At 47.5% G+C, this 22,419-nt stretch overlaps 1 protein-coding gene across 14 annotated transcripts in view; it reads right to left on the bottom strand.

The window, feature by feature from the left end:
• Positions 1 to 22,419, bottom strand: part of DLG1 (discs large MAGUK scaffold protein 1) — a 313,387-nt gene that overhangs the window by 49,631 nt on the left and 241,337 nt on the right. For 13 of the 14 annotated variants that reach the window (XM_090054468.1, XM_090054470.1, XM_090054469.1 and 10 more), the window contains one exon: positions 4,112 to 4,226. In XM_090054468.1, coding sequence (XP_089910594.1) covers positions 4,112 to 4,226 — 115 coding nt within the window. Of the gene's footprint in view, positions 1 to 4,111; positions 4,227 to 5,167; positions 5,269 to 22,419 lie in introns of those variants that run through there. The other variant, XM_090054471.1, reaches the window with a different exon arrangement.

Here is a 22,419-nt window from a genome sequence, read left to right as displayed (position 1 = left end):
TCACTTGAGTATCCTATCAACAGCTAGGATGAATTTTTCACGGGTGGAAACTTTCAAATCAAGACAGATTTTCTAACAGCTGCATCTTCAAGCAGGACTTCACTAAGGGAAGTCCCATGGCCTGCGTCACAGGACATCTGACTACGTCATAATGGTCTTTCCTGGCCTATAAATGTAAAGCTACAGCTGGGAAGGAGTGAGGAAGCAAGAACCAGGTGCTGGAAGTCATCACAAAGGGCCGGGCATCCCCCTTGGTAACAGCAAGTTAGTCTTGAAAGGGAGCTCTGTTGGGGAAGGTGCAAGAAATGGAGAACGGTTCTTAGACCCAAAGCTGCAGTGAGGAACCAGAGCTTCCCCCCGGGACAGCGGCAGAGCAGACAGAGCACTGCTGAATGGCTGCCATGGCACTTCCAAGGCTGAGGAAGACCATCCATTTTCTCCCCACACAATAAACGTAACCAACACCACTCAGAATTTTCAACTGTATTTCCCTCTATTATTTTGAATTACTACATTCAAATCCATTGCCAAAATAATTGCTGCCAATGAACTTGAGCTGACAGAAAATTTTGTTTAATTAAAGTGAATTTTTTGCTTGGATTAAGGGAGGCAGCTGCTCTGGAATTAAATATTTGGAAAACTTCTTCCTTCTTCATGCCAATCCCTACTGTGTCCCTCAATCAGTTCTGCCAAGCAACTACTCATTCATTATATATTACTCTACAGATTTAAATTTTATAAGCAAATTGAATGAATCTTCTAGACACTATTTTCTTAAATGTCCAAAGGCAAAAATGCAGGGTTATGAATGGGAAGGACAGACGAGAAAGGAAGCAGTGACAGCCATGGGCAGCCAGTAGAAAATGGAAAATCATACATAGCTTGTTACGTTCATAGATTTTCAGGGGTCAGAAGGGACCTCGGAAGATCATCAGGTCCAGCCCCTTGCACCAAGCACGGAAGATAATGGGGGGTCAGGTGACCCCAGTGAGGTGACTGTCCAGTCTCCTCTTGAAGATTGCCAGGGTAGGCGACTGCACCACCTCTGAAGGGAGCTTATTGCACAGTCTGGACACCCTGACTGTGAAGAAGTTTTTCCTAATGTTGAACCTTCCACTAGAGGAGTTTGTGGCCATTACTCCTGGTTTTCCCCTCGGGTGCCCTGGTGAACAGTTGCTCACCCTGCCCTTCATGTACTCCTCTAGTGTAGTGGTAAGCTGCTACCGTAAGGTCCCCTCTCAGCCTTCTTTTCCTCAGGCTGAAGAGTCCCAGGTCCCTCAGCCTTTCCTTGGATGGCTTGCCGTGTATGACTCTGATCATGTGGGTGGCTCTTTGGACTCTCTCAAGCTTGTCCATGTCCTTGTTAAAGTGTGGTCCCAGAACTGGATGCAGTGCTCCAGCTGTGGTCTCACCAGTGCTGAGCAGAGTGGAAGAATCACCTCCCTGGCTTTGCTGGAGATGAATCGATTGATGTATATTCATAGATTTCATAGACATTAGGGCTGGAAGGGACCTCGGAAGATCATCAGGTCCAGCCCCCTGCCCAAAGGGCAGGAAGTCAGCTGGGGTCATAGGATCCCAGCAAGATAAGCATCCAATTTACTCTTGAAGGTGTTCAATGTAGGTGCTTGAACCACCTCCGCTGGCAGACTCTTCCAGACCTTGGGGGCTTGGACAGTAAAGAAATTCTTCCTTATGTCCAGCCTGATACGGTCTTGCAGGAGTTTGTGACCGTTCGACCTCGTCATCCCTTGGGGCGCTCTGGTGAACAAACGTCCCCCCAGTTCCTGGTGGTCACCCTTGATAAACTTATAGGTGGCCATCAGATCACCCCTGAGCCTGTGCTTTTCCAGGCTAAAGAGTCCCATGGCTCTCAGCCTGTCATCGTAAGATCTGTTTTCCTGATCTGATTCGACAGAGTACTGCTTGCCCTACTGCCTACAGCATTGCACTGCTGGCTCATATTTACACTGTGGTCTGTTATTACCCTCAAGTCCCTTCCACTTGTGGTGCCGGTCAGTTTGGTGCCGCCAAGCCTGGAGGTGTGCTGGGGGTTAGTAAGACATTCCAACACTTGTAAGGTTTCCTCAGACAGGCTTTATCTAACACAGAAGTCCCTGAAAAGCGTTCATGATTTCTTACCAGAACAAGCACAGAACTGCCTTACCAACTTGTAACAGGGAATCCTAGCCCTGTTACTAAGAGACAGGGTGGTCCCTTTCAATCCAGAGCCTTCCAGTCACAGCCAGCCGGTCAAGTAGGGGTTAAGGCTCAAGCCCTTCCAGCCGGTCAGGTGACAGGAAGAGGAAGGCCAGGATCCTACAAATGGCAAGTGGAGAAGGCCAGAGGGGCAGCAGAGAGGGGGACTCCCAACGACCACGGCATTGCAGCCGCTGTCTCTGCTGGAAGAATACGCCATTTGTGAGCATGATCATCTAAAGTAAGCAGGCATGTTGCCTCTCTTGTTTCTGTATTATCCTTTTTCCATTCTATGGCCATAGAAGCCTATGTTTTGCGCTGGATGTTAATACCCAGAGGATCGGGCTGAGGCTATTGGGGGAGGAGGCCTCATTGGGGGCCCACTCCAGTGTAGGGACCTCAGTGACAGAGAAGGTGCAGTATTTGGGGGTGAACAGACCTCAGCACCAGAGAGGGCGCTGGAGCCCAACTGAGTCTCTGAGAGCTACAGCCTTGGAGTCAAGCCCCGATTAGTGGGTTTTTGACTGACAGGTCTAGCTAGAGAGAGAAGGAGCAAGCCCACAGTGGCCGAGACCCCAACATAGAGAGGAATTTATAAATACCATCTGCGAGGCTTGGGCTGCAGTGTAGGGAAGGAACGGAGCCGCAGATAGTGCCCCCTGGCATTGGGGCAAGAAATGGGTAGCCTCCTGCTTAATTAGCAACTATTAATTAATTAACATCAAGGCATGGCAGGCAAGAAGGCGGGTGGTTGGCCCAGAAACAGGAGGATGGGCCGAAGACAAATTCGGCCCTGAGAAGGCCCCCCTGTTACACAACCCTCTGCCATTTAAATTGGCAACAAAAAAACAAGTAATATTTGATTAACTTAATATAAAACTGAATAAACTAAGATAAACTGGATAAAACTAAGATAAACTTGGGCAAGCAGGAATTTGATTCAATATTCCAATATTGATAAATTCCCCCCTAAAAATAAGAGATGAAGAGTCTAATTGGTTTTGAGCAAATGCTCTTGATTTTTATTAGTTAGTAGTTTAAAGAGATGATACTCTGATGCAAAACTGCCTTTTCTGAAAATGTGGCACTGTTGCAACTGAATCCCTGAGGTTACTGAAAGGAAATACAGACTAGGTAAAACTACCGTAACGTAGATCAATGGCTCCATTTCCAGTTGGGAGGATGACAGTTTATATTCATACTCTTTAATTTACATGACATGACAAATGATGAGCCATTAGGAGGTTTAAAATGCACGTTTATATCCAGTGATATCACAGATGCAGAATTATGATTTTTCTTAATCCTAATACGTAACTGAATCAGGCTGAATGAAATGGGTTACGTGCCAAATTATTCCGAATGAGTATGTATTTACATAATATTAAAAGGAAGTTTTGATTTTCAAAATACTCTCCCTTCAATTATTAAAGGGACTTACCATGTTATACAGCAAGTATGAAAACTTAAGCAGCACGAATAGTATTAAACACATTTCTTAATCAACATTCCACATATTTAAATCAACTTAAGAGCATTTGCAGCAATTGCTGAAAAGATACTTAAGGAAAAAAAAGGGCAGTAAAATTATGGATGTTTTCTTCCCTTGACAGGCAACCAGGATGATGAAGATCACCAAAGCCTGGTAAAGTACAATTTGGGTGCTTAATATGCAAGTAATGAAAATGTCTTTTTCAGGTACATTTAATTTACTGCAAATCTAATTACACAATATTACTGATCTATTGGAAAGTTTGGAAGTTTGCATTTTGTTCAATTCACTACTGAATAAATGGCGGCCATAAAAACTTGGATGTAGAATTAAAGATGACAGGGGTGTGTGGGAGGGGGTGGGAAGGGAAGGGGAATAAATATTGGAGAAATCTGATGACATTTGGGGATACTTTCTTACCTAACATATAAGGATCTCTTTTGGCTGGTTCGTAGAGATCCAGATCCTGAGCTAATGCTACTGTTCATCATCTGCTCCCGTAAATCATGTATTTTAGCTTCAAAACGACTGTATTCTGAAACAGAAAAAGAAAACACAGGACCATTTATTACCCCCAAAATTTAGTAATTTTGTTACTGAATGCTGAGGCTTGAAAAAACTTTAAAAGAAATGAACTTTAATGTAAGAAAACAACCTAATTAAAATGTTACTTTAACTGATTTAGAATTCGTGCTATTGAAAGGCTGTACTTTACTACATGTTCTTGCATTAGTGCAAATATAAAATCAGGCAAGTATTTTCAAAAGAGAAAAAATGAAATGAAATTTTCTTATGAATCAATTTAATAAACTTCAGCAAAATTTAATTAAACTCAGAAATAAGGCAAATAAATATACTTAAATATTTTATTTCACTGGAGATTACAAGGGTGATTTCAATCCATAATAATTTACTATAAAAAAGAAATTTTGCTGCAAAGGTAATAAAATAATAAACATGTTCCATTTAACTTTTTGTATTAACAAGATGAACCAATTAATTAATCCAGATAGTTTATCAATAGTGCTGAATGAAGATTTTTTAAACCCGATATAAGGTCACTAAGGCTTTCCTCAGCAATCAGGGAAGCTCTGAAATTATATCAGCATTGGACAGGTATTTTATAGCATTATAATATCCTTGATCATTCAAAAGCATTGAGCAGTAGAAATTGGCATTAGAAAGGAAAACATTCCTAAAGTAATGGGGGGGGGGGAAGGAAGAATTACGAGACAGGGAGAAAAAATAATCTTTAAGGACTTTTGCTCAAAATTTTGGTCTATCTGTAATCTCTTTTAGAAAATAAAACTCCGTTTACATAATTATGTGCAATACTAAATCCCAATACAGTATAAAAGGATTGTGTTCTAAAGCAGCTGTTACTAGACTTGCTGCATGCACTTAATTTTAGTTACAAAAACAGTCTAACAGCAGATCCCTCTTCATTACAGACATTTTCTGAAGTACTTTACTTACGTGTTATTAATATAAAATGTCCAATCAAAACAAATCAATTTTTCTTTCAGCTGACTGGTTCGGACTTCAGCGTTTCCAGATCCACATCTAAAACCTTTCTACTAAAAGAAATGCTCTACGACCACCACACCAAGACACCTTTAACATCCATGTGACTTGAGATTAAAGCAAGACTATACTGAGAGCTGGCTGCAGCATCTAGTCGGCAGTCACAGAACCGAGTATTTTTTCTTTACTCCCTAACCCCTGCTCTGTTCCCCGCCTCCAAACCCCCTCAAGGAAATCAGATTTGCTCAGAGACATGCAAGTGAAAAAAGAGTTCTTTCTAAATTAAAGACAAGCAGCCTCACCCCCCAAAACCTGAGCTTTTCTCTTTACTAGAGCACAAAGTTCCTCCAACAATAATGTGAATCCCATCATAATCTTACTGGATTTGTAGGCACCTTCACTTTCACAAAAATGCAAAAATAAATTATCTAGATTTTTAGCGTATCAAGGCAGGAGAAAAAACATCTGAAATGAAACGATATACAATATATTACAAGAGAAAATTCTATGAGCCAAGCTTTTTCTGTGGCAAATCTCTTTTCTATCTGTTTAATTAGCTGTAAACTCAACACAGTAACCTTAATTAATGATTACAGCCAAGACAAATGGTTGTCTATATTACTGTGACACTGATCCTTAGAGAGAGAGAGAAGTATAGGGTTTCTTTTTTCAGAGGGGTGCTGGTGTGATCAGTGCACAATTCACCAACCCTTGTTTGGGTACAGAGGTAGTTCTGCAGAATCCTAATGAACAAATTGCTACAGTCATGGAGAAAGGAACAGGAAATGGCAACTGAATTAATAGCCACACAATCTCTTAAAGATGCGACAGACAGTAAATATACGTAAGCAACGATAGTTTTATGTGAATAGGTAAAAGCCCATGTAAAAGTGCACATGCCACCTGTTCAGAACTCAGAAAGATCACTATGGGTCCCAATGCCTTTAACACACTGGATTCCTATTCAAAAACTCTGGGTTTATCTTGTGAATCACATTTGCACACCTAAGTGCTAACACTGTGTGGCACCCTTGAAAGGCTCTCAAGGCACCCCAGGGAACCACGGCACCCTACATGGTTTGTCAACAGGGTTTGAACTGTTAGACCGGTAGATGTACACCTTGCTGGGGTCATTTGACCCCAGTACTCTTTCCTGCCATGGCAGGGGGTCGGACTAGATGATCTACTCAGGTCCCTTCCGACCCCAGAAACTATGAAACCAGTGATTCTCACCGGGGTCCCGAGAGAGCTCCTGCACAGTGCTCTGCAATATTAGCACTCTTAGGCAGCAAACACCTACACACAATCCAAAAGCTAAACCCAGAGATTTCAAATAGGAATCCAGAGTGTCGGAGACATTCTGCCTGTTGTGGTCTTTCTGAGTTCTCTTTCTGAGTTCCTTGCAAAAACAGAACTGCTCTGTTATTTTTCCATAGTCAAAAAATAAGTGAAAAACTAAGAGGGGTGCCTTGAATCTAACAAGGTTGAGAGCCACTGATTTAGACCCTCAGCACAGCACAGACTTCTGACAGCAGTAGCAGATTAGGACTTCATATGCAAGCCAGCTACTAAAAAAACAAAAACAAAGTAAAGACCAGTCCTTTTTTTCCTCTCTGCCCATGTGGATCCAATTTCTGGTGCCGAGCTAACGTTCACAGATCAAACAGGAACAGGAACAAAGAAGTCTTAACCACAGTGAACTAAATAATGAAACTTACGGAGAAGTATCAAAACTGGAAATCCTCCCCTCCAAACACCTGTAGCAGTACTTGTGACGCCTAGCTAAGCTATGGAACCACTTTTTTCAGTTGTTTCCTGTAAGTTGAGTCCCTAAAAGAACATGGGGACGAGGGGTGGTTGTGTGAGGCAGGGATGGTAACTATACGGCATAGCCTTTGGTATCTACTGGTTGGAAGAAATCCAATCTCCCGGCCTGGAAAAATGGGGGAGAGAAAAGGAAGGTCTGTTGGCTCTCAACAAGATGCCAAACCTTTTGTTTGCACAGAGATGTAGAACGGGCTGCTGCGAAAAAGAAGAAAGGGCGAGGTGTTGTTCTGCAAGAAGCAGGACTTCATCGTTAATGAGTAGTCAGCAGGTCTCCGCCCCGCTAGGAGGAAAATCCGACGACTGGCCAAAATGTTTCCTTCTAGTAACAGGTGCACAGACTCTCAGTGCTAGTGCAAATCCTCTGGGAGGTGGGAGAGCGCCTGCATTTGGGAATTAAATAGAAATGACACTTCTTAAGTAAGATTTGATTTTCTGTAGTAATTTTGATTTCTTTGGGGATTCCTTGAGACTGATAGAGGAGAAGGCACCTTAAATCTAAAAGTGGTACAAACTGCTCAGTGGTACATTCAGAGATTGCCAGTATTGCGGGGCTAGTTCTGTTAAGGTGCTAATCCTGTTACTGAACTTGGTACAGGTCCGGTGCCAAGACTGTCAGTGGCAACGAGGCAACTTGGCTGGTAACAGCGTTTAGTGTCTGAGCAGACTTAGTTCCTTCCAGTCAGAAATAGCTGAGACAGTGTCAGCCTCTAGTCTTATGGTTTAGAAGTGGAAGAATATCCGGTACCTTGATTCAACTGCCTTGATCTCCCATTCAGGACAGCAAAGATGCCATGCCTAGCTTTAGAGTCCTGCTCAGTTTATCCCAAAGGAGTTTTGGTGCTGGTTAGAGAGATTTTAATTCTTCCAAAAGGAGACTGGCAGTTTATAAAACTCTCAAAGAAGAAATGGAAAAATAATTTAGTAAAGATTTCAACTTTAATCTGTGTCCAAGGTCAGGCCACAAAAGGAAAACAATGTGCCATTTGAATATTAAACCACTGGAAAGACATTGGCAGACAAGGATCTTTAGGTAGATGCGCTATCTTTTATTAGACCAACTAAGTAGTTGGAAAAATTGTTCTTTGCAAGATTTTTGGGTACCTTCTTCAGGTACAGGGGGATGTTTCTTTGTGCTCTCTCCTGGGAACACCCTACAAGATGAATGCCCCTGCAGCGAGGGAGGGGGCAGGGGCAGGCACTGCCCAGCAGCGTTCCCTCTAAGCTGCACAGCCGCACAGGTGCACTCATGCTGCGTTGCCAGGTGCGCCTGCATGGCCACGCATGCCCCAACTTTGAGGGAACGCTGCTGTCCAGGTGGGGCAGGCAAGGATGGGGGCAGCTCCCACCGCTGCTTGCACCCTGGGAGGGCATGAGGGGTGGGAGGACAGTATGTGCCCCCAGATCTGCGCAGGGCAGGACGGGCTGCAGTCGGGGCTGGGCTCAGAGCAGGCGCCAGCAGCACTGGGAAGATGCTGCATGCACCCCAAATTCTGCCACCGTTGTGCTCCCAGCACCACCACTGCCAGCTGCAGCCCTGGCTCTCCCTGGTGCATGGGTGGAGACAGGGTGTTGAGCTGGGGCTGCGGCTGGCAGCACTGGGAGCAGAGTGGTGGTGAAATCTGGGGGGGATGCAGCATCCTCCCAGTGCCGCTGGTGCCCACTCTGAGACCAGCTCCCATCGACAAGAGTCCTGCACAGCCCCGGCTGCAGCCGCCTTGCCCCACGCTCCTTTCACATCCAGGGGCACATGCCCCCCCCCAGGTGCAAGCAGCAGTGCAAGCTGCCCCCCACCCGCCACCCCGCCTAGGCAGTGCCTGTTCCTGCCTCCTCCCTCACTGCAAGGGCACTGATCTTCTCCCCCCACATCCCTTCCCCTCTCCCCCTTCCCTTCCACCACACCAGACTTACCAGCTGCAAGCAGCTGTATCAGAAATCGGATCGGTATCAGCCAATATCCCTCCTTAAATATCAGCTATCAGTATTGGCCCCAAAAATCTCTATCAGTGCACCCCAAGTCCTATGTGGGATGTATTTTTGTAAACACCCTCAACCAAGTAATGTTCCTGACCCCCAACAAGCCCCAGCCTACCTTGAGGTAAGCAGGGGACCGTGGTGGGAGGGACTTAGCCCAACTGCTGGGAGGCAGCTGAGAGGAGCTGAGGAGGATCACGTTCCCCACCCCGGGATCCTACTTGGCCCGGCCCTGCCAGGGAGTCATGCAACTGGAGCCGCACAAATAGGCGTGCTTCTGGGCCCGCCGTGTGAGTTAGCATGGGAGTGTGTGCAGGAGGGCCTGAGGCCCTGCCAGTGAGCCCAAAGGGAAGGTAGTCACAGCAGCAGCCAGACTACCACCAGTACAGTGTGGATGGGCACACGCCACACACTGAGGATCCCCTCCGAGTCTGCGGCGCCCCCCTCTGGAACGTTTGAGGCCTCCACCCAGACGGCCCATGGTTCCGGGCTCCATGCAGACACAGCCCCTGGCTCTTGGCTGTGAGGGCTGCCTGGCACGATTCCAGGCACATGGGCCCAGGAGCATGGCCACCTTCCCTTGCGAGGCCTGCTCCACTTTGGAGACTCTGAGGCACCAGATAGAGGAGCTCCAGACAGCAGTCCAGAGACTGCGTGTCATCAGGGATGGCAAGCAGGAGATCGACTCCTACTGCCAGGCCCTTCACCCCATGAAGGCTAAGGATTGACCAAGGTCACCTTCCAGGACAAGGGAAGACCTGAGGATCTCCCACACTGTCCAGCCAGGGGGTTAGACCAAGGTGGTCAATGCTTCCAGGGCCCACTGCACCAGGGTCCCCTCCCCTCTGGAGCTCTGCAACAGGTATGAACCTCTTGCAGCTCCTGCAGGTGAGAGTTCACCAACAGCTACCATCCCTGCTCTCCCTAAGACGAAATGCAGAGTGGTCATTGTGGGAGATTTCCTCCTGAGGGGGACTGAGTAGCAGTCTGCCACCCTGACCCTTTAGCCTGGGAGGTCTGCTGCCTCCCAGGAGCCTGTATCCGGGACTCAGCAGAAAGGATCCCAAAGCTTATTCGGCCCTCCACCCACTACCTATGCTCCTTATCCATGTGCACACGAACAACATGGCTTGGAGCCATCCCAGCTGGGTCATGAATGGCTACAGGGCACTGGGAGTGGGGCTTAGGGGGACAGGGGTGCAGGTGGTGTTTTCCTCAATCCTCCCAGTTTCGGGTTATGGGTGGAGGAGGGAGAGGAGGATTGAGGTAGTCAACCAAAGACTGTGGCGCTGGTGTCATCATGAAGGCTTTGGCTTCCATGATCACAGTCCACTCTTTGGTGAGAGAGGCAGCGGTCTGCTTAGAAGAGATGGCCTCCATCTCACTGCACTGGGGAGGAAGTTCTTCTCAGCCAGAATGGCTGACCTCCTGGACCAGGCTTTAAACTAAGCCCACTGGGGAATGGGTGGACAACCACCAAAGCAAGCCTGTAGGCAATAACTACAAAACCAACAGGTTAGGGCACCCAAGAGAATCCACTCCTACCCCAACCCTGGAGCAGTGTCCTCCTGGGAATGTAAGGAAGCCAAGGGCTTCCAATGGGATGCTTACGTGTCTGTACACCAATGCCGGGAGCTCAGGGAACAAACAGGAGGAACTGGTCCTCCTACTAAACAAGAATGACTACAATGTCACAGCAATAATGGAGACCTGGTGGGACTCCACCTATGACTGGGCCACAGGCATGGAGGGCTATACCCTGCACAGGACAGGTCATGCAGATAAAAGGGGGTGGGGGTTGTAGCCCTCTATGTCGGGGAAAGTTACACCTCCCTGCAAGCTGACATGGGCACCCAGGGAGGCTGACTAGAGACCCACTGGGTTAAAACATGTGGGGAACGTGGCACAGGGGACACAATGGGAGGAGTCTACTACAGACCCCCTAACCAGGATCAAGAGCTTGACCAGGAATTCGCCAGGGAACTGGCTGAAGCTGCACGCTCCTGGTGCATGGCTGTCATGGGAGACTTCAACTACCCAGACATCTCCTGGGAAGAGCACTCGGCCAAATCCGATTGGTCGCAAAGCTTCCTCATGTACGTGGACAAGCTCTACCTGACCCAAGAAGTCTGTGGACCAACAAGAGGCAAAGCGCGGCTGGACCTGGTACGGGCTAAAGGGGATGATCTAGTCAGCAACCTAAAGATCGAAGGAAAGCAGGGAGACAGTGACCAAGAGCTGATCACTTTTACTATCCATCGCAAAGCTGGCAAGTCAGTCAGCAATGCAGAAGTCCTCGACTTCAGGAAAACTGACTTTGATAAGTTTAGGAGGCTCGTTGTCAAGGCCCTAAGAGACCACAACTCAACAGGGAGACGAGTCCAAGAGGAGTGGTTGCTCCTTAAGGGAGCAATCCTGAAAGCACACGGGATGTCCATCCCATCTTGGAGGAAAGGTAGCAAAAGGGCACAGCAACCCCCTTGGCTCAGCAGGGAACTCAGAGACCTCCTATAAAGGATGGAAGATAGGAATCACCACAAAGGAGGAGTATTCTGCACTGGTCCGTGCCCGCAGGGAGCAGACCAGGAAAGCCAAGGCTGCAACCAAACTCCACCTGGCTACATGTATCAAAGACAACAAAAAGTCCTTTTTTAGATATGTGGGGAGTCAGAAGAAAAGCAACGGTAACACTGGACCACTGCTAAACCAAATGGGACAACTGACAAGCGGCACCCAGGAAAAAGCTAACCAGCTTAATGGGTACTTCACGGGGGGTTTTCATCAACGCCGAGGGACCGCCCTGCCTAGCAAGATGCCGGATGGTCGGGGTGAGGGTGAATTTATACCCAGCAACAGTGTAGACCTTGTAAAGAAACACCTTGAGAGGCTGGACACCTTCAAGTCAGCAGGTCCTGACAGATGGAGCTGCAGAGTACTGAAGGAGATGGCAGGAGTCATAGCTCAGCCACTGGCAAAGACACTCGAAAACTCCTGGTGCTCAGGTGAAGTACCTGAAGACTGGAAAAAGGACAATGTGGTGCCCATCTTCAAGAAAGGGAGAAACGTAGATGCAGGGAGCTACAGGCCAATCAGCTTGACCTCAATCCCTGGAAAGATTCTGGAAAAAGTCATCAAAAAAACCATTCTTGACAACCTGGCTGACAACAACATCCTGAGGGACACCCAGCACGGGTTTGCTGTGGGTAGGTCTTGCCTGACTAATCTCATCTCCTTCTCTGACCAGGTGACCTATCACCTGGACAAGGGAGAAGAGAATGACATAAAAAAATTGAACTTTAAAAAAAGCCTTTGATCTGGTGTCCCACGATCTCCTCTTGGAAAAATTGGCCAACTGTGGCCTTGGCTACATCACGGTCCGATACCTGGGGAATTGGCTCCCAGACTGGGCTCAGAGAGTGGTGGCTGACCAAAGTGAATCATCATGGCGCTCTGTGACCAGTGGTGTCCCCCAACGGGTCTATCCTTGGACCAGTTGTCTTTAATGTCTTTATCAATGACATAGATACTGGTGTCAGAAGTGGACCGGCCAAGTTTGCTGACGACACCAAACTTTGGGGATAGGCTGGTCATCCAGGCTGACTTGGATGGGTTGAAAAAGTGGGCAGATACGAACCTGATGACACTCAATACCAACAAATATATTTCTTGTGCAGGGACCGGGACTTCCCCGCTGTGATGCCAGACAGACTCGAGGGGAATGCCTCCAGACCTCAGGTTGGGGAGGACCGGGTTAGAGAGCTTCTGGAGGGGCTGAACGTCTTCAAGTCAGCGGGTCCAGATGCTCTCCACCCCAGGGTGTTGAGGGAGCTAGCAGGGGTTATTGCAGGGCCCTTGGCATGGCTTTATGAGCGCTCGTGGTGCTCAGGCCAGGTGCCAGATGACTGGAAGATAGCTAACGTGGTCCCCATCTTCAAAAAAGGGAAGAGACAGGACCAGGGCAACTATAGGCCCATCAGTCTTACCTCTATCCTTGGGAAACTCTTTGAGAAGATCCTCAAGGAGCACATCTGTGATGGGCCAGCTTCAGGGATGATGCTCAAGTGCAACCAGCATGGTTTCATTAGGGGCAGGTCATGTCAGACCAACCCGATTGCCTTTTATGATCAGGTCACAAAGGCAATGGATGCAGGAGTCGCCATGGACGTAGTCTTTCTAGACTTCAGCAAGGCCTTTGACACCATCTCCCACCCCATCCTCATTAAAAACTAGGTAACTGTGGCATTGATGCCTACACAGTCAGATGGATTGCAGATTGGCTCAAGGGTCGTATTCAGAGGGTGGTGGTGGACGGGTCATATTCGACCTGGGGGGAAGTGGGCAGCAGAGTCCCCCAGGGCTCGGTCCTTGGGCCCACGCTGTTCAATCTCTTCATCAGCGATTTGGATGACGGGGTGAAATGCAACCTGTTTAAATTTGCTGATGATACCAAAATTTGGGGTGAGGTGAGCACAGTAGTAGGGAGGGAAAGATTGCAGCAAGATCTGGATAGGAGTGTGCTAACATGAACAGGATGCGTTTCAATAGTGACAAGCGCAGGGTGCCGCACTTAGGCCGTAAGAACCAGCAGCACACTTATATGATGGGAAACTCCCTTCTTGAGAGCACGGAGGCAGAAAGGAATCTTGGAGTCATTACTGACTCCAAGATGAACATGGGCCAACAATGCGAGGTCACGGCTGGCAGGGCTAACCGGACCTTGTCGTGCATCCACAGGTGCATCTTAAGTAGGGCCAGGGAGGTGATCCTCCCCCTCTGTGCAATGCTGGTCAGGCCACAGCTGGAGTACTGTGTCCGATTCTGTGCGCCCCATTTCAGGAGGGATGTGGACAACATTGAAAGGGTCCAGAGGAGGCCACACGCATGATCCGGGGACAACAGGACAGACCCTACATTGAAAGACTGCGGGACCTAAACCTGTTCAGCTTTCACAATAGAAAGCTGAGGGGGGACCTGGTGTCCATCTATAAACTCACTAGGGGGGAACCAGAAGGGTTTAGGGGAGACACTATTTCCCCTAGCGCCCCCTGGCATGACAAAGAACAATAGACACACATTATTAGAGAGTAGGTTTAGATTAGACATCCGCAAGAGCTACTTCACAGTTAGGGCGGCTAGGAGCTGGAACCAAACTTCCAAGGGAAGTGGTGCTGGCTTCTACCCTGGGGATCTTTAAGAAGGGGCTTGATGCCTACCTGGCTGGAATCATTCGAGTCCAGTTTTTTTTCTCCCGCCCAGGTGGGGGGGCGGACTTGAAGATCTACAAGGTCCCTTCTGACCCTACTTCTATGATTCTATGAAGGTACTCCACCTTGGGAGAAAAAATCCAGAAGCATACTTATAGACTGACAGGCTCAGCAGCCTACGCTTGCTAGTACCAAGACTGAGAGACTTAGCGGGTCACGACTGACCACAAGATAAACGTGAGCCACCAATGTGATGTTGCAGCTGGTAAAGCAAACCAACAATGGCTTGCATCCATAGATGCTTCTTGAGTAAATCTCAAGATGTCATCCTCCTGCTCTACTCAGCCTTGGTGAGGCCGCAGCTGGAGTACTGCATCCAATTCTGGGCTCCACAAGTCAGGAGGGATGTGGAGAAGCTTGAGAGAGTCCAGAGGAGAGCCACGCACATGATCAGAGGAAAAGACAATAGGTCTTATGAAGAGAGGCTGAGAGCCATGGGACTCTTCAGCCTGGAGAAGCGCAGGCTCAGGGGTGACCTGGTGGCAGCCTATCAGTACATCAGGGTGTGCATCAGGATCTAGGGGAATGCCTGCTCACCAGAGTGCCCCAAGGGATGACAAGGTCCAACAGTCACAAACTCCTCCAGGACCCTTTTAGGCTGGACAGAAGGAAAAACTTCTTTACTGTCCAAGCCCCCAAGGCCTGGAATAGGCTCCCTCCAGAGATGCTGCAAGCACCTACTCTGGACTCTTTTAAAAAGCATTTGGCTGCTTATCTTGCTGGTATCCTTTGACCCTAGCTGACTTCCTGCCCTCGGAGCAAGGGGCTGGATTCGATGATCTCCCGAGGTCCCTTCCAGCCCTAATGTCTATGAAATCTATGAAGTCTTTAAGGTATAGACTTCCTTGCCCACAGGGACCATTCAGGTAATAAAGTTGTCCAGGCTCCTATCACACCATGCAGTGGCAACATGTACACAGTGCATGTGCATACATCCTGAGAGCGCTGGTGCAACCCCTGACACCAGTGTTCCTAGGCAAGGGGGCAGGCGAGAGCGCTAGTGCCCCCCCTAAGAGTGCCAGCCAGGGAGTGTGCCAGGAGAAGCGGCTCGCCCCCCCACAGTCGATGCTGACAACCTAGAAGTCCCGCAGACCCCCTTCTCCCCCCCCGGTCTGCGGGATCTGCTGGTCGCTGACTGGTGGGGGGGCAAGTGCTCCCCCCGACTCAGAAGGCACCAGTCGCCCATGACCCTATGTCTTGGTTACCATAACATTTGTTTCTCTGGACTTGACAAATGCAATCTGGTTCCTTACACATCCATCCAGAATGCCGCTTCATGAAGTTCTCTTAGCCAGCTGATTTAACCCTGTTACCCATCTTTTTGCACCTGTCCACTGCTTCCCTATTTATTCACCTTCACCCCAAACAGAAGATCTTTGTCATTGTATCTTAATGACCTATTTCTCTCTCACCACCCGTCATCCCTCATTCAGCATCAAGAGGTTAACCCCAACCTCCAAACAGCCCAGTGCCAGCCTTCAGCACCCACTCATTACATCTTCAAATGAATGATCCATGCTTTCTTGCATGTCGCCCTCCTACTTGAGAGCAGGTCCCCAAACACGAGCAAAGTTACTTCACTCTTCTCCTTCCAAATGCTTCTTAACTCTCCCCTTTGCCCAGGTGCTGGCAAACACTTGACAACGCTTAGGTTGCTGGTATGCCAAGACTCCTGCTGCCTTTGTCTCTGTGCCAAGGAGGTGGTCTTCTTGCACTCTCCTGCCTGCTGTCTGTCACAAAGAGAGAGAGGCAGTAGCAGTCAATTTGTCTCTGTGCTCCCCTGCCTGTCTGTAGCTATCCGCTGTCTTCTGCCTCAGATGAAAACTCAAAGATATTTTTGTTCTGTATTTCTACATGCATCTAGTACAAGGCAGTCCTGATCCATGACCAGGGCTCTTAGGCACTGTAACATCAAAAATACTGGTTATTTCTGGTTTATTTTTATACTTATGTTTCTCAGATAACGTGTACTAAATTAAGAGCAGAAGTAGGACTATAACCTTCAATTTGCAAAATGTCCAGGTTAGACAAAGAGAAGGTCCATATAAACACCTGGAAAGTTGTTACTTTCTAACATTTTGTGAATTGCTTTAAAATTATCCAATTAATTAATTTAAAATTGCTTATAAAATTATCGGAAAAGGATCTTGGAGTCGTCATTGACTCCACGATGAACATGGGCCGGCAGTGTGGGGAGGCAGTCAAGAAGGCCAACCGTACCCTGTCATGCATCCACAGATGCATCTCGAGCAGGTCCAGGGAGGTGATCCTCCCCCTCGATGCGGCACTGGTCAGGCTGCAGCTGGAGTACTGCGTCCAGTTCTGGGCGCCGCACTTCAAGAGGGACGTGGACAATATGGAAAGAGTCCAGAGGAGGGCCACTCGTATGATCAGGGGTCAGCAGGGCAGGCCTTATGAGGAGAGGCTACGGGACCTGAACCTGTTTAGCCCCCACAAGAGAAGGTTAAGGGGGGACCTTGTGGCCTGCTACAAACTGGTCAGGGGGGATCAGCAGGTATTGGGGGAGTCCCTGTTCCCCCGTGCGCTGCCAGGAGTGACCAGGAATAACGGTCACAAGCTGGCGGAGGGTAGATTTAGATTAGATATTAGGAGGCGCTACTTCACAGTCAGGGCGGCTAGGGCCTGGAACCGGCTTCCAGGGGAAGTGGTGCAGGCTCCTAGCCTGGGGATTTTTAAAAGGAAGTTAGATGAGCACCTTGCCGGGGTCATCTGACCCTGGTGCTCTTTCCTGCCAAGGCAGGGGGTCGGACTAGATGATCTACCTAGGTCCCTTCCGACTCTAGCTACTATGAAACTATGAAACTATCCAGGTTTTACTTTAATTACATCACTTTAATGCTCAGTGATTCTTTTATATTAGGACCTCGAATTAGCAGGAGACCAGTATATATTTCATGCACTCTGGAGATGTGTGTACAACACAAGTTGTACGTAATAAGGACACACAGTCATTAGCAAGGCTGAGCCAAAGAAGTTCAGAACAGGCCAGAAAGACAGCCTTCACATTCTCCTGGCAGGGGGTTCCACACCACCCTTTCATTGAGGGTACTCAAGGAGCTGGCGAGCGTCATAGCCCAGCCCCTGGCACGGGTCTTTGAAAACTCCTGGCGCTCTGGTGTAGTGCCCGAAGACTGGAAGAAGGCCAATGTGGTGCCGATCTTCAAGAAAGGGAGGAGAGTGGATCCGGCTAACTACAGGCCCATTAGCCTGACTTCTATCCTGGGGAAGATCTTAGAAAAGTTTATTAAGGAGGCCATCCTTGATGGACTGGCCCAGGCTAACATCCTAAGGGATAGCCAGCACGGGTTTGTTGCGGGTAGGTCTTGTTTGACCAATCTCATTTCCTTCTATGACCAGGTGACCTATCACCTGGACAAGGAAGAAGAGGTTGATGTCATATATTTTGACTTCAAAAAAGCTTTTGATCTGGTATCCCATGATCACCTCTTGGCCAAACTGGCCGGTTGTGGCTTTGGCTCCACCACGATCCGCTGGCTGGGAAATTGGCTTCGTGGTCGGACCCAGAGGGTTGTGATTGATGGCAGTCACTCATCGTGGTGCCCTGTGACCAGTGGGGTCCCTCAAGGCTCTGTCCTGGGACCCATCCTGTTCAACATCTTCATTAACGATGTGGACACTGGAGTCAGGAGTGGACTGGCCAAGTTCGCCGATGACACCAAACTTTGGGGCAAAGCATCCACGCCAGAAGATAGGCGGGTGATCCAGGCTGACCTGGACAAGCTCAGCAAATGGGCGGACGAGAACCTCATGGTGTTTAACACCAAAAAATGCAAGGTTCTCCACCTTGGGAGGAAAAACCTGCAGCACCCTTATAGGCTTGGCAGTGCTACGTTGGTTAGCACTACAGAAGAAAAAGACTTGGGGGTCATCATTGACCACAAGATGAACATGAGCCTGCAATGCGATGCTGCGGCTAGTAAAGCGACCAAAATGCTGGCGTGCATCCATAGATGCTTCTCGAGCAAATCCCGGGACGTCGTTCTCCCCTTGTACTCGGCCTTAGTGAGGCCGCAGCTGGAGTACTGCATCCAGTTTTGGGCTCCACAATTCAAAAAGGATGTGGAGAAGCTTGAGAGAGTCCAGAGGAGAGCCACGCGCATGATCAGAGGTCAGGAAAACAGATCTTACGATGACAAGCTGAGAGCCATGGGGCTCTTTAGCCTGGAAAAGCACAGGCTCAGGGGTGATCTGATGGCCACCTATAAGTTTATCAGGGGTGACCACCAGGATATGGGGGAACGTTTGTTCACCAGAGCGCCCCAAGGGATGGCGAGGTTGAACAGTCATAAACTCCTGCAAGACCGTTTCAGGCTGGACATAAGGAAGAATTTCTTTACTGTCCGAGCCCCCGAGGTCTGGAACAGTCTGCCAGCGGAGGTGGTTCAAGCGCCTACATTGAACACCTTCAAGAGTAAATTGGATGCTTATCTTGCTGGGATCCTATGACCCCAGCTGACTTCCTGCCCTTTGGGCAGGGGGCTGGACTCGATGATCTCCTAAGGTCCCTTCCAGCCTTAATGTCTATGAAATCTATTTCAAAGTCAGAAGAAAACTGTTTACTATACTTGTTTCAAATAACAACTGTACTTACACCATTAAGAATAGTATTTATTTAAAATAAACTACATTAAAACAGGATAGAAAGAAGCTCAACAACATTCAATCATACTTAAACCTGATTATATTTTTGTCTGGCAGGAGTATTTTTAACAAAACTTTCCTTCTATTCCTGGAATACTTTTAGGGTCTGTTCTATGAACTGGTTTATATGGATCACTCACAATTAGGCAGAATCAGACACATTGAACAGGAGAATAATGGAAGCTTGAAAACTGGTATTTTAAAGAAGGTTTTCAGTTGCAGTGAATGTGGCAACATGTCAATCTTCCTTCCCACTCCTAGTAGTAGAAAAATTACAGCTGCATATCTTAAACTGAACACAAGAAAGCACTTGAATCTCTTCGATTACTGCTACTTTCAGGGGAGTTTTACAAGGAGTGCATGGCAAGCTACTGCAGATTCCTACACATGGAAGAATTTTAGAAATACACACATCAAGTGGACATTATTTCAAGAGAAGAGGATTCAACTGTGTTATGTAACTACATACACAAAACGATGGGCAACACAAAACTAAGGCTCAACAGCATTCCAGATATACATGCACACATGGGGTAAACAGCAACCTAAGTGGAATACCACTAAATAAACTACCACTTCTGCTTCATGAAGCATTTGCCAACAGTACAATAGCCATAAAAATAATAACTTTTAAATTATTATAAAATATTTTAGTAGGTATTCATCTTCCCACAAATTTTCAGAGTATCTATTAGTTATTTTATCTACTGAAGTGAGAAAAATATGTTTAAATATTTTTTTACCATCAACACTGCTAATTGAATAAATCCATAGATTTGACTAATGCACTGGACTATGAAAATATTTTGCACTTGGTAAGCAAAGAAACATTAACTTTTTATTTAATTAATCCAAGAGAAATGATGTCAAGAACCTTTGTGAAAAATGGTAGCTTACAGTTTTACAATAAAATACACCAAAAGCTTCCTCCTAGCACCCTGATCCATCTTCTCAATCATACACTGATGCATCAAGCACCTGTGAATGTTTAATCAGAACACTTAGCTGTATTTCTTTTTTCAAGGAGGTTGCTCAGCAGAAGGACAAGACAATGGCAGTTTCTATGAACAGTTTAGCGGCTACATAATAAACACCTGACAACAACTCCGTGTTTACTAATACCATGCTAGCTTTGGTTTTGCTTAGAGCTGAGACATATTTAGCCTTATCCACAAAGCTGATGCATTAACTCAGTAAAAGGAAGAGAAACGGGAAGATTCCGTCTAGTTAACAAAAGGGCCATGCCCCAAGTCACTTAGAATTTCCAACCCACTGGCTTATTTTAAACAAGCTGGCCTCTGCAAGGAGGTAAATGACTGGGAAGATTCATACAACATTTTCCAGAAGAATGGGTATTTTCCTGAAATTTAACTTGACTTTGCCAGGATAATCTGATTTGCACATGAGTAAGTTACAAGGCAGTAAGCAATTGCTACCATACTCTCTTCTGAAGATTCTGTTTCTAGTTTAATCTGATTCTTTTCATTCTGCACAGGTCTTCAAGCCCTTTGGCAGGTTGAATATTTTTACCTCAGTTTAGCTGTATACAACTAAACAACAGCACAACATTCTTTGGCAATGCCACAGGTCACTACTCAGTTCATCACTTATTCTTGTTTTGGAAGAAGCACAGATCTATGTCTGCATCTCAAGAGCTGAAACACTAAATGGATCTTGCTAACTGAAATACCACTATAAGAAAAAAACAGGAATGTCGATTATGAAGAAGCAGCACTGTTTAATAGATATCAATGTGAAGTCATTTTCTTCCCCTCTGGGAAGAACAGCAAATAAAGCAAATCACTTTTCTGACTCTCAGGATCTCCTAACCCATTCTTCACCTACCCTGGCTATAGACACCCCATATTATGAAGCTTTTGTTGCTTTGCCGGAATAGGAGAATCTTCTACATTTGCACCCCTAATTAACATAAAACTGGTAACCATGGACCTCACAAGCAGCTACAATATGGTGATATAAGAACATAAGTAGTACCATACTGGGTCAGACCAATGGCCCATCTAGTCCAGTATCCTGTTTCCCACAGTGGCAGAAGCAGATGCTGGAGGGAGAACAGTGAACTGGATAGATCAAGGATCAGCAGAGTGCCAAAAACACCCGCAACCTTGACTTGTAAGATGTTGGTGTGCCAGGGGCAGACGGCAGGGGAGCCATGAGGGGCCCAATCCTTGTTGCGGCAGTGCAGCCCCAGCCCCTTCTCCACTGTCCACCCCGAGGTGCACATGCCAAGCAAAATGCCTTCACATGCCACATTCTGACACCCATGCTGGGGGTTGCTGACCCCTGGGATCTAGTGTAGTCTATCCCTTATTCCTTACCCTCCATTGCATCTATTATTATAGGTTTAGAGAAGCCAGATGAACACAAGAAAAGCAATTCTGTCCGGTCTTGCTTGGAAGGCCAGATGAAAAACATGTCCTTTTTATGCTGAAACAAATGAACACTAATTTTAGGGAAATGTTCTTTTTCCTTTACACCTACTATTTTTAAGCGCAATACATATGATACTGGACTTTACCCATCCAAGTCAGAGAAGTTCATAACAAGCCAGCACTGTTGAGGAAAAAGGCAAGCATAGTTTCATAGTTTCTAGGGTCGGAAGGGACCTGAGCAGATCATCTAGTCCGACCCCCTGCCATGGCAGGAAAGAGTACTGGATCAAATGACCCCGGCAAGATGTGCATCTAACCTCCTCTTAAACACCCCCAGGGTAGGAGCCTGCACCACTTTTCTTGGAAGATGGTTCCAGACCCTAGCCATCCTGACCGTGAAGTCGCACCTCCTGATGTCTAATCTGAATCTCCCCTCTGCCAGCTTGTGACCGTTATTCCTGCTCACTCCTGGCGGTGCTCGGGGGAACAGGGACTCCCCCAATGCCTGCTGATCCCCCCTGACTAGTTTATAACAGGCCACAAGATCCCCCTCAGCCTTCTCTTGTGGAGGCTAAACAGGTTCAGGTCCCATCGCCTCCCCTCATAGGGCCTGCCCTGCTGCTCCCTCACCATGCGAGTGGCCTCCTCTGGACCCTCTCCATGCTGTCCACATCCCTCTTGAAGTGCGGCGCCCAGAACTGGATGCAATACTCCAGCTGCAGCCTGACCAGTGCCGCATAGAGGGGGAGGATCACCTCTTTGGACCTGCTCAAGATGCATCTGTGGATGCAGGACAAGGTGCGGTCGGCCTTCCTAACTGCCTCCCCACACTGCAGGCCCATGTTCATCTTGGAGTCAATGATGACCCCCAGATCCCTTTCCGCCTCCGTGCTGACAAGAGGGGAGTTCCACAACCTGTAGGTATGGTGCCGGTTGTTCCTCCCCAGGTGCATCACCTTGCACTTGTCTGTGTTGAAACCCATCCTATTCTTGTCCGCCCACCCTTGTAACCTGTCTAGGTCTGATTGTAGCCTGTTGCATCCTTCCAGTGTGCCCACATCCCCCC

Source organism: Crocodylus siamensis, chromosome 6 (assembly GCF_052110815.1).
Source record: "Crocodylus siamensis isolate JL-2025a chromosome 6, ASM5211081v1, whole genome shotgun sequence".
Classification (NCBI taxonomy): Eukaryota; Metazoa; Chordata; order Crocodylia; family Crocodylidae; genus Crocodylus; species Crocodylus siamensis.
Note: the sequence above shows the minus strand (reverse complement) of the source record. Positions and strands in the feature narration are given on the sequence as shown.